The sequence below is a fragment of the Crocuta crocuta genome, unplaced genomic scaffold (genome assembly GCF_008692635.1).
Source record: "Crocuta crocuta isolate KB4526 unplaced genomic scaffold, BGI_CrCroc_1.0 scaffold443, whole genome shotgun sequence".
Lineage (NCBI taxonomy): Eukaryota > Metazoa > Chordata > Mammalia > Carnivora > Hyaenidae > Crocuta > Crocuta crocuta.
In genome coordinates this window covers 1,081,358-1,093,814 of record NW_027529446.1, presented here as the reverse complement: position 1 = coordinate 1,093,814, position 12,457 = coordinate 1,081,358, and the positions used below count along the sequence as shown (strand labels likewise).

General features: G+C 62.2%; 1 protein-coding gene across 1 annotated transcript in view; it reads left to right on the top strand.

Annotated features, from left to right (window-relative positions):
- Nucleotides 1-8,567: 8,567 nt before the first annotated feature.
- REXO1 (RNA exonuclease 1 homolog) overlaps nt 8,568-12,457 on the top strand; it is a 35,030-nt gene continuing 31,140 nt past the window's right edge. The window contains exons 1-3 of the mRNA XM_077760610.1: nt 8,568-8,683; nt 8,917-8,982; nt 10,004-10,058. Coding sequence (XP_077616736.1) covers nt 8,926-8,982; nt 10,004-10,058 — 112 coding nt within the window. The 5' untranslated portion in view covers nt 8,568-8,683; nt 8,917-8,925. The remainder of the gene's footprint in view (nt 8,684-8,916; nt 8,983-10,003; nt 10,059-12,457) is intronic.

Here is a 12,457-nt window from a genome sequence, read left to right as displayed (position 1 = left end):
TCCCACCCGCGCCCCCCGCCACTGACCGCGCTGCCTGTGCTCTGCCTCCTCTGCCCAGGTGAACGCCCCTTTGCCTGTGACTGGCCTGGCTGCGACAAGAAGTTCGCGCGCTCCGACGAGCTGGCGCGCCACCACCGGACGCACACCGGCGAGAAGCGCTTTCCCTGCCCGCTCTGCTCCAAGCGCTTCACCCGGAGCGACCACCTGNCTCACCCAGCGACTCGCTGCCCTGCAGCCTGGCGGGCAGCCCCGCGCCCAGCCCCGCGCCCAGCCCGGCCCCCTCTGGCCTGTAGGGCCCTAGTCCAGCCCGCCCTGCCGCACCCCTGCTGGGCCTGGGCCTGGAGCACCAGCAAAACGCCTGCTGTCCATAGCCCGGGGAGGGCCACGGAGCGACAGCCAGCGTCCCCGACACTGGGGGGTGGGGGGGAGGTGGCCCTCGGGAGGGGTGGCTGGGGCCCCGTGTCTGTAAATAGCCATGTTGGATAACTCTTCCTATGTGTTAAACGGGAACCCCAGGTGGGCAGCCGTCAGGCACTCCCCTCCCCCCATCACCTCCTCCCTGCTTTGGAGAGGGTGGGTCTGGGGGGAGCGGCCCAGGAAAGCGGCACATAACCAGTGCTCAGACTTGGCCCCCCAGCCCCCCTCTCCAGGTTGGGATGATGTGTGCAAAGAGCCATAGATGAACCAGGGGTTCCCGCGGCCCCACCCCCACCCGGCCCGGGGCCCCTCACCCCACTGAAAGCCATTGGAGACGTTCAGGGAACTGGGGTGCGGCCCCAGCCGCCCCCATCCGGGTACTCAATCTCAGGTGTCCACAGAGTCTGCCCTGCCGCCCAGCCCCCCCAGCAGTGGGGGCAGGGTGGGGAGGGGGGAGGCAGTAGGGTCCAGGTTTTGCTCCTAAAACTGGGGTAGGGAGGGAGAGAAAGGGGTTCTTCCAAAGAGCATTTGGACTCTCGTTGAGGCGAGGCGGGTGACACGGGCTGGGGCAGATGCCTGCTTATTTATTTTCCTGTCTCTGCTGGTAGGAAGGAGGGGGCGGGGAGCTGACCCCCTCTGGGCGGGTGTGTGAGTGTGTGAGGACTGCTCCCGCCAGGGTGGCAGCGTTGGCCTTCCACAGCATCATGTGACAATCAATCCCTCCTGTTTGGGACCATGACAGTCATTGAGCATCGGGCAGCCCTTCCCTGCAGGTCCCCTGGTCGCGTGGCCCCTGGACCAGAGGCTGAGGTCCTGCTTTGCAAGGGCAGGAAGCATGGGCTGACCCCTGAACCCCATGGGATAGCTAGCTTTTTTGGACCGGAGAGAATATTTTTTCAGGCGCCAATCCCTTTCTTGATCTGGGCCCCATGGGTGGTCCGTTGTCCTCAGGGGGTGTGGGTGTTGGGGAGGGAATGTCTGTGTGACCCGTACTTGGGGGGGGGTAAGCGGCACGGCCCCTCCCTGTGTCTGCCCACCGTGGCTTCGGCTGGATTTCATTTTGGGTGGGGGCTGAGGACGGCGCCCTAGAGCAGGAGAGGCCCCGGGGCCCCTGTCCGAAGACCCTGAAAGGGCCTGTTTCCCACCGTCGGTCACAGGAGGCTTGTGGCCCCCACGTGTGTTCCAGAACCTTTCTGTCTCCCCAGTGGGGGCTGGGGGGCTGGATGGCGTTGGTGTGGACTGGACCTGGCCTGGCAGCACGGGGGTGGGTGCCGGGGGTCCTGAGGACGAGGCCAGGGAAGCCCTTTGGAGCTGGGCTGGGAGGGGCCGTCTCGCCCAGTCTCTGGGCGCTCTTCGCAGGGCTGGTGCGTTTGTGCCCTTAACCCCCCCTTGCCAGCAGTGTCGGTGAGATGCCTTAGTCTGCGGGGGCAGAGGCGGGGTCCCTGTTCCTGTGTGTCTTCATGGACATTCTCCCGGTTGCCCCACCCCCGGCCGGTGCCTCTGCGGGACACGAACTGCAGGTCTGAGGGCCACTCATCCCTGGACCCTCTTCAGCGTCCAGGGGCCCGGGCCGACCTGGGCCCCTCCTCCCCCAAGGACCTGGAGGTCACTGGGACCTGGTTTCAGCCACTTCGCGGTGGCATCTCAAGGGGAGGGAGGGGGGAGGGCCCAAGGGACTCGTGCTTTCAGGTGGCGCCCCCCCCTTCCCGTCCTGCCTGGCCTTTTCCTTGTATTTAATTAAACAAGCCCTTTTTTAAACCCGACTCTGGTGCCTGTGTGGTCTTTCCCACCTCTGGCCTCCTAGCTGAGAACTCTGAGTCACTGTGTCCCCCTCGACAGGGTAGCCCCCGCGCTACCCGCGTCCTGCTGCAGAAAATGAGGCAGCGGGCTCGTGAATCCCGGGTCCTGGCGGCCGCAGAGTTAACGCCCCCTCAGCCCTTCGGCCTGGGGAGGGGGCTGCTCGAAGTAGAGCGCGCCGCCGTCCCGTGTCACCCACGCCCCGCGCAACTGCGTCCCCCTCCTTCCCGCTCCGTTACCCGGCAACCGAGGCGCGGTGACACTGCGCCCGGGGGCGTCCCGCGCCCGCCCCCTTCCGGCGCCGGGAGCTGGGCGGCAGGGCAGCCTGCGACGCTGGGGCTGCTCGTGGGCGTGACAGGGTTCCTCCCCAGATGGTCCCCCGTCCCTGCCGTCTCCGCTCCACCCCGCCCTCCGTGCCCCTCCAGGCCCCTGTGCCCGTGGGTCTGCCCACGTTCCGCACGCCGGCCACGTGCCAGCTCCCGACTGGAGGCGGCGGGCGGGGGTGGGGGCTTGGTGAGGGCTTGGCGCCCCCGGGAGCACTGAGAAGCCGATGAGGGTCTCGGACCCCTTCCCAAGACATAGACACCCAGATCCCAGCGATCTCCGGAGCCCCGAAGGCGGGTGTGGCTTGGGCGGGGAGCGCAGACCGTCCCCAAGGGCTCTCCGGAGTCCGGCCCCCGGGGAAGGCGGAGGCTGCGCCCTCTGGCGGCCGCCCCTGTCATTGCACCGCCGGCTTCCGCCCCGCCCTCCCCGGGGTCCTGCCCCGGCGGCCGCGCAGGTGGCCCCCACCTGAGCTCTCGCCCTTACTCGGCCTCCGCGTTGCGTCCCCCTAACTCCTGATTCGCTTTGTCCCGCTTTCTACTGGCTTCTGCCCCGCAGGCCCGCAGACAGTGCTCCCTAGACCCCTGTCCCACTGTCCAGCTCGAGCTGGCCTTCTGCCCCTTTGGGCAGAGTTCCCGGAATTTGGGGAACGCAGCCCCTGCCTCCAGTCACTTGGACACAATCGCACGTGCTCTGAACGGCTCGAAGATGTCCCCCATCTGCCTTCTGGACACTCCCTGGTCATGCGGCCTCGGGGACCCCTGCCCCTCCCCGATGCCCCACACCCCAGGCCCAGGTTTCCCTCTGGCTGTGCTCCTTGTACGCTCACATCCCCGTGTGCAGACGGCACTCCCTGGTCAACTCCAGGACCTCACGCCCAGCTGCAGACCCCGAATGTGCCCACGCGCACCCCCACGCTGCCCGGTCCTGTCGCCCCACTCCCACCCCGGGCATTGGCACTTGCCCTGGTGTGCAGGCCAAAATCCTTGACCTTGACTCAGTCTCACTACCATGTCCATTCCATCCAGAAATCTCCCCGGAGTTTTCAAAGTACATCCGAAATCTGCCTACTGTGCCCCGTCCTGGGCCTCCACCTAGTCCACCCCATCATCTCATCTCAGGCAGCCTCCTCCGCCCCGGTCCGCAGGGTCGCGCAGGCCCACGTCGCCCCGCCCCCATCCGGCCTCCCCTCCGTGGCCACCAGAGGGCGGCCGTGAGCCCCCGAGTCGGGTCCCGCCCGCTTCTGCCCGCAGCACTCGAGGCTCCCACCTCCCTCGGCAGTGTAACCGCCTAAGTCCTCGCTAAAGTCCCCAGGGCCCTGTACACGCTGCCCCGTTCCCTCCTCCGTGTTCCCCTCGTCCCCGCTCTGCTCCAGCCACACGGGCCTCCTCCCGGTGCCTCCAACACGCGGGCCTCGTGCTGCCCCCAGGGTCTTTGCACGGACTGCGCCCGCTGCCCGGAATGCCCGCCCCGCTCCTTAGAACGGCTCAAATCCCACCTTCCTCAGAGGACCACAGGACCCCCTCAGTCCCCTACCCCGTTCTACTCCCCCCACCCCGTAGCACTTGCATCGCGCTCTCCCATTTACTTATTTCCTATTGTCCATCGCCCCCGCTGAGAACACACTCCCACCAGGGCGGGGGTCTCGGCCTTGTTCACGGATGTTTCTAGCACTGTGTCTGGCATATAGTAGGTGCTCGGTGAATATTTGCTGGATGCGTGACGAAGGCCAGTGGGCGTGAACGGAGACCAGGTGGGCTCGCGTGGGGTGCCCTCGCCTCGCCTCACACTCCTTCAAGCCACCCTCAGGGGCCCGCCCTCTGTTCGCGGCGGTGACAGGTGTCGGGAGACCCCCGCGCCAGGGCCTCGGGTGGCTGAGGTGAGGAGGGCAGCAGCCTGGGAGGGGCCCCTCACGTGCTCACAGGGGTCCGTGGCCATCCCGAGCGGCAGGACCCGAGGGCGGCCAACTCTTCATAGAGAGGCTGGGAATGGCGGCTCGTAGGTTACGTCCCCCAGCAACCAATTTATATCATTTCAAAAACCAGTACAGCGCTCAAGAAACCGGGTCCCCAAACACGCACATTGAAAACAAGCACACGCACGTGCACAGCAGCACAGAGCACGACGCCCAGAGTCGCGGCAGCCAGGTGCCCTCAACAGGTGAACGGACACACACGTGCCCACCGCGCACGCGCAGTCACTCGGGTGCGTCCACCGCGCATGCCCACAGAGGACCGTGTCCACCGCGCATGCGCACGTCCCTCAGGTGCATCCACCGCGCACGCGCACGACCCTCGGGCCGCGAGCAGGAGCGAGGCGCCCACACCCGCCGCCTCGCGGGCGGACCCCGAACACACGACGCTCAGGGAGGGAACCAGACACGGGAGGCCGCGTGGGTGTGAGTCCGTGTGTGAGAAACGTCGAGAACAGGCTCCTCCACGACCAGGAAGGGGCTCGTGGGGGCCAGAGGCTGGGTGTGGGGGCCGGAGCTGGGGGAGGTGATGGCTGATGGGAATGGGGTTCCTTTTTAGGAATTACTGAGGTGATGGTTGCACAGAAAAGTGAATATACCAAATGCCCCTGAATTTTCACTTTTAAAAAATCAATTTTTTTTGTAAATTTGTTTAATGTTTATTTTGAGAGACAGAGAGAACAAGAATCCCAACAGGGCTCGAACTCACAAACTGCGAGATCATGACCTGAGCAGAAGTCGGATGCTTGGCCGACTGAGCCCCCCAGGCGCCCCTGAATCCTCACTTCTAAAACGATTAATTTGGGGGGAGGCACCTGGGGGGCTCAGCCGGTAGAGCATGTGATTCTTGATCTCAGGGTCATAAGTTCAAGCCCTATATGGGGTGTAGAGATTACTTACCAATAAAATCTTAAAAATAAAATAAAAGGGTTAGTTTTGTTAATGTGAATTTCCCCTAAATAAGAAAGGGGAAATCCACCGAGTGGAACCAAACAGGGCAGAATTTGTCCAGGAAGCCCCGTTGTCCCATCTGCCTCTGCCTGCATCTCTTGGTTTTGGTCACTAAGGTCTTATCCCACTTAGCACACATCAAATGCAGTTTTCTGCACCGCTTAGAACCAAGGACACATTCTTTCCTTCGACATTAACTGATCCATGTTACAGATAATGTGTTTAGGTTCTGTGTCCGGCTGGGTCCTGGGGTCACGGGCCCTGACGCTGACATCCCCTTCGTTTGATGAGAGGTGGAATGCAGGCAGATGAGAATAAAATTCCTACGCGGTCAGAAATAGAAAATGTGAGGCTGCCATGGCGGGAGATCCTCGGGGAAAAGTGTGATTGTCAACTGCATCCTTCATGGCTCCCCGCCCTCTGTGGCTCCCCATTGCCCTCCCGGCTCAGACAGCAAGGACCCTGACACACTCACAGCCTCAGGCTGCCTCTTGCCTGGACACTTGCTCAAGCAAGGGTCCCTGTGCTCAGAAGCCCCTGTAATATTCTATGTGCTCTTCCACTGTCCGCGCTTGCTGCATTTCACCAGGAGCTCTTGGTGATATGGCCAAAGGAGCAAAGGGTGTCTGCCCTCAGGGCCCGCTGATTAGCCACAAGACAGGCTCCGGACAAAACATCAGATCCCGTCCTCTGGAGAGTCCTCTCGGACCCTGTCCCTCCCACCTGCCCTCCATCACTGTACCTTTTAGCCAATTAATTCGTAATTGCGGTAAAAATACATCACATAACATGTTCCCTTGTAACCTTTTGTGAGTGTACAGCTCAGGGGCATTAAGCAAATGCACACTGTCATGCAGCTACCCCCACCATCCATCTCCAGAACATTCCATCTTCCCAGACTGAGACCCTGTCCCCATGAAACACTGACTTCCCATTCCCCGCCCACGACCCCCAGGCTCCCATCTACTCTCTGTTTCTGTGGACAGGACTCCTCTAGGGAGCCCCTGTGAGTGGGGTCATGCAGGACATGCATGTCCTTCTGTGTCTGGCTTCTGTCACTGCACACAGTGTCCACCGGGCCCATCCACGTGGTGGCAGGTGGCAGGACGTCCTTTCTTTTTCAGGCTGAATAATAACATTTCATTTCATGGATAAACCACGTTTTGCGTATCCACTCATCTGCTGATAGATACAGATCGCTCCCATCTCTTGGCTATTGTGAATCATGCTGCTCTGAACAGGGGGGCACAAACATGTCTTCAGGACCTTGCTTTCCATTCTTTTGGATATACAACCAGACGTGGGATTTCTGTATCATAGGGTAGCTCCATTTTGAACTTTTTGAGGAACCGCCATACTATTTTCCACCATGGTTGCACCATTTTATAAACCCACCAACATGCAATGGGTCAATCTCTTATATAGCTATATATATATAAATTTGAACTCAGGACCCTGAGATCAAGAATCGCTCGCTCCACGGACTGAATCAGCCAGGCGCCCCGTTGTTACAGTTTTTCATTAAGATGTTGGCCTAACCCTCCAGGGTCCAGGGAGCCTCCTCTCCCCCACCTCATCCCTCATTTGTCCAGGTCAAGGTAGCATCTAGGGTAGATCCTGGTATACAGCAGGCACGCAATTTTACGTGAACACACGAATGAATGAGAACAGGATTCCCGTAGGTCCGGGACAGGCGTCCAGGTGGGAGAAAGGAAGCACTCATTGACTCAAGCCAACGGTACTCCAGGCCGGAGGTAACCTTTAAGGGTAAATGGATCAGGTTCCCAGGCACGGGTAAGACGCGCCCGCAGGGCTCGCCTCGTCCAGCAGGGGGCATTTCAAGGCAACGTGCTCCTAAAACACAAATTAATACCAAATGCATGACAGCTGGTCTTGACGGACTTTTTTTTTTTTATTATCAGGCGCGCGGTAGACAGCCCAGGCGCCGTCGGGGCCTCGGGCTCAAGATGGCTCTGCTGCCGTCTCGCGGGGCCGGGCGGCGGCGCCGGCNACTTCCGGAGCCGCGGCGCCCGGGGCCCCGGCGCGCTGGTCGGCGGTGGAGCGGCGCCCCCGGCAGCAGGTAATGCCGGACCTGGGCTTGGCTCCCCGGCCTGGGGCTAGTCTCCACCGCCGGGACTTTGCCGGCTCCCCCGTTCTCGGCCCAGACCCGTCTCCAGACGCTGGTGGGCGTCATGTTCCCCTCCGGGCCCGGGACCACCCACCCCGGGGGGCCGGTGCGAATCGCGGGCTCCGTGGGAGCCTCCGTTTCCACGAGCGTACGGTGTAAACAGCGAGGGCGGAGTGAGGTCGCGCGGGCCGACGCTGAGCGCGGGGCTCGGGAAACGAGCGCGGCTAGCACTGGTCCGCAGGCCCGGGACGCCCCCTGCCTTTGCTCGCGCCCGGGCTCCTCGGCNGCCGCCACCCCCGCCGCGCCCCCAACCCCAGGTGCTTCCGGCAGCTCTTGCGTTCCCCCTCCGCGCCTCCCGTGGTGGCCGCTGCCGCCTCCAGTAGTCGAGCCTGCAGAGGGTCGAGTCCCGTGTCAGACGCGACTGGAGAGGGCGTAAGGCAAACCCGAGGGACTGGGTCGGGAGGGGGGGTAGGCTCCCCGGAAATTACCTTTTTTTGGTTGGGCAGAGAATGTTAGCGGACTGCACGTCGTATCCTCCCGGTGATTGTCCGTGTCATGGCAGTTTGGTGAGAGCTGGGAGGGCCTCTTGTAGGAGGTGTGGGGTTTCAGCCGAGATTTTAAGAACGGGGGAAAGAAGGACCTCACGGGGAAAGGCTTGGAGGGTCATTCCTTCTGAGGGAACCTCGGGCTCCCGCTGGTGATCTCTGCCCTTCAGGACGGGCTCTCCTTTTCCACCAGACCTGGACTCCCTCATTCGGCCTCAATTTCAAATTCCCTCCCTGTCTTTCCCCAGGAAAAATGATTTTTGTTTCAGAACCTTCGAAAGAGGAGTGCGCCGGCGGGGATTAAATAACAGGCCTGTTTTCCCATCTTGCCAAGTAAAGAATAGTAGAATTTTCTAATTTCTCACGTGAACGTGCTTAGCCCCCGGCATTTGCAGCTGACCGTTTGCAGCCAGCCAGATGCCAGCGTTCATTGTCCGGCTCCACACCTGTGCTGCGCTCGGGGCATTCGGGCCGCGCGAGCCACGGTGCGGCCGCCCGGAGCCTGCTGCGGAGAAGAAAAGACAGAGGCGCCCACTGGCACCTTAGCACCAGGTCGTCGGTCCTTGTGTCTCTGGCCGGGGGTGGGGGTGGGGGGGTCAGAGCTGGAGGCTCCTGGGAGGCAGCGCCGGCTCACGTGTTGAAGTGCAGTTTCTTGACCCCTCTGGTTACCTCTTGGTGTCGCGTGCGGTGCTCTGCCAAGAGCCCGCTGGGTTTTGGGTCCCTCTCGGTGAGCACAGGAGGGCAGGTCCGCTCCCTGTGCCACGGACCTTCTGACTTGGCCCCAGGTCTGCACGATGCCGTCCAGCCTCCTGTTCTGGGCTGTTGCCTTCTGTCCTCGCGTTCCTCTCGTGGTGAGTCACTTCGCAGGTTTCTCCCCGCGTCCTACACGGCCAGTTAGTTCCCCAGCGGGTCGTTCTCGGGGGCCTGTCTGGTGATGCTGCCCCGCTTGCACCTGTCCAGCCCGTCCCGCTGTGGGTCTGCGTTTTCCTTTTGCAGGACAGGGAGGGAAGGGGGAGGCCCGCTTTCCGGTAAGGCTGCCTCTCCTGCAGAGGGGCAGGGGCAGGTCCCGGCTCAGCCTCTTTCTTGCTGCGGAGCCTCTCTGATCCTCTGTCTCCTTCTCCGTGGCATGCCCCTGGGGTCGCTGCCCAGGGAGGAGGCCGGGGGAGAGCGTGTGCCCAGCCCTTTCGCTCCCTTTCAGCTTGCCCCTGCTCCCGAGTTTGACAAGCCCGGTTTCCTGGGGGCTGGGAGAGGCTGCGGGGGTCCAGGTGTGCAGGGGGAGGCGCTCTTGCAAGGGTGGGCTGGGCCAGCTTTGCTTGGACTCGCTTTTTTAAAAAATGTCTTTAACGTTTCTTATTTATTTCTGAGAGAGAGAGAGAGAGAGAGAGACCGTGTGAGCGGGGGAGGGTCAGAGAGAGAGGGAGACACAGAATCCGAAACAGGCTCCAGGCTCTGAGCTGTCAGCACAGAGCCCGAGGTGGGGCTGGAACTCACGAACTTTGAGATCATGATCTGAGCCGAATAGGATGTTTAGCTTAACCGAGTGAGCCACCCAGGAGCCCCTGGATTCATTTTTAAGCAACAGTGTTACTAAGGTGCTTGGTGGGAGCAGCCTGCAGGTGGGACATGGGGGTCCCTGTGAGGCCCGGCGCCTCCAGTCTTGGGCCAGTGGCTGCCTGAGACTTGGCACAGTCTGAGGCCCGTGAGGGGCCTGCGCAGGGGTTCTGTTCTTCCAGCCCTGTCCCTCCCAGCGTGGGCTTCAGGATCCCCGCCTCCAGACTTGGGTGTGGTATTGCCCAGTTTTGGCAGCACACACTCGGGCAGGGTCTCTGTTTAGGAGTCTCAACGGTAGGGATGGTTGTCCCCGTTTTACAGATGAGGAAACTGAAGCCCAGAGATGGGGAGCCATTCTTCCGCACACACGTGGCCGGTAAGTGGGGTATGGGATTACGTCTGGGCAGTCAGGCCCTTGCCCCCATGCGCCCCCTTCATCCAGTTTCTGCTGCCCAGCACCTGCGTGTCCCGCACGTGCCTGGGCACCCACTGTGTGTCAGGCTCCGCGCTCTGCCCTAGGGCTGGCAGGTCGCAGCGAGACCTGGGAGAGACACAGTCGTGACACCTGAGCACACAACCTGAAGACAGGCTGGAAGGCAGGAGCAGTCATGGCCGTGGCGGGGACGGCAGTGGTGGCTCTTGGGGCAGCCCTGCCCCTGGGTGTCACGTTAGGCCCTTGAAAGCCCTATATGGTCTGGAGCCCCAGGAGCGAGCGCCTCTTCTCTAGGGAAGGTCTGAGCCTGAAGAGGACGGGGCTGGAGCCAGAGAGAGCGAGCGCTTCCCGGCAGGGGGTGGGTTCTGTCTCCTCTGTGAGTGGGCAGAAGGGGCACAGCCTCACTAGCAGGCACCCCTGAGGCGTCGCCACGCCGCCCTCCGCTGCTTCCTCTGCGGTGGGGCGCCAGCAAGTGTCATGGGCGGCGATGTCCCCCAACCACAGAAGTGTGCTTCCCTGCGTCCGGGACGTCCTCAGTGAGCCTCAGCGCTGTGGCCAATTCTCTCCCCTGAGGCCATGAGAAACCCCAGTAAGGCGCCGTGGCCGGAGGCCAGGCCAGGCTGAGCAAGGACCCCGCAGCGTGTTCGCTCGCTGGGGCCACATGGGCTTGAGCTGGGGCCGGGCGGAGCCCTCAAACAGGTTGGAGGAATAGTAGACCCCCGTCCTGGGGGCTAGGGCTGCCCTGGGGAGTGTGCTGGGCACCCCGAGTCATGACGCCCCTACCCCAGTTGCAGCGACAACAGACGTCCCTAGCCGTCGCCCTGCATCCCTTGATGTAGCCTGATGCTCGCTGCAGCTGCTTTATTTTGTTTTTTTGAACCTCACTCCCTGCCCCTCCCAAGACGCCACACCCGCAGGGACCCAGCCGCACAGGCTTCCCAGAGGAGAAGCCATCCATGCTGCTTTTGTCTCCTGTTGCTGGTTTTATGTGAGGACAGGATTAGAGGAGAGACCTTGGGGTTTCCTGGGCACCAGGTCCACGCCCCGCCCCTCCTGTGCTTTCGGGGACGGAGTCCCAGCCAGCGAAGACCGCACGTTGCCTTTGTTTGAAGCACTTCTTTTCAGGACTTGGGGTAACTTTCATTTTAAAAACATCGGACGAGGGGCTCCTGGTTGACTTAGTCGGTTAAGCGTCCGACTTCGGCTAAGGTCATGACCTCACGGTTCGTGGGTTCGAGCCCCGTGTCGGGCTCTGTGCTGACAGCTCAGAGCCTGGAGCCTGTTTCAGTCTGTGACTCCCTCTCTCTCTGACCCTCCCCTGCTCACGCTGTCTCTCTCTCTCTCCTAAAAATAAATAAAAGAACTTAAAAAAAATAATTAGTTAAAATAAAAACATCGGACGATCCCGAAAAATCCAAAGAAACACATTGTGGAAATTGCCACAGGTCTGCACCTGGCAGCCTGCGTGCTCCCCCGGCCCGAGCGAGAGGAGGCCTGCTGGCCTTGCGTGTGGCGGGGACCCTGCTACGCTGGGTACAGCGGGTGTGGTCTTCCCAGACTCCACAGCCCTAGCAGCGGGGAAGCCGTCCTCGGACCATGTCCCCAGCTTTCTGCGCCTGGCAGCCCTCCAGATGGCCGAGGAGCCTTCACAAAGCCGCATAAAGCTGCCTATGGCCCTGTGACCCGCCCCCAGGGGACAAAGAGTGGTGTCTGGGGAGCTCCTGGCATCGAGTGGGCGGGGCCAGAGGGCAGTGCCCGAGCGCCCCTCCCCACGGGGCTCAGCAACCGGCCCCGGGCAGGGCTGGGGAAGAGGCGCCGCCCTGGATGCGGGCATTCTTGGCTTAGCTTTCCGTTAGAGGGCCGTCCGGCAGGGGCAGCCTGGCCTCCGGCTGGTCCGTGGTGCTGCCTCGGCCGCAGTCGTCCCTTCTGTGAAGCGGGTGATGACACGGGCCCTCAGCGGACAGCGCGGCAGGAACATCCTCCCCTCTGCAGGCCGAGTCACCTTTGCACAATAGTCATTGGGGCTGCCGAGCGGGTGCGCACGGGGGTCTTTCCACTCCCCTTGTGCCCTGGTGGTGGGCAGACCGGTCGGTGTGATGTGTGCGACAAGCAGCGGGACCCTAAGAAGGAAACAGCCAGCAGGGTGGAGGCGCGGGGCCGCCGCTCTCCTCCGCGGTAGCTGAGTCGCCAGAGTTTCTGCCGTTGGCTTGTGCCTTTTGCGGAAGCGGGCGCGTGTGCTTGCCGTGTGAGGGTCCCTGGCCGGGCGGCCCCCCGGGCGCTGCAGTTTTCTGTAAACGGCCTCGTGCATCCCCGGCCATGGGAGTGGCAGGCGGGTGTGAGGC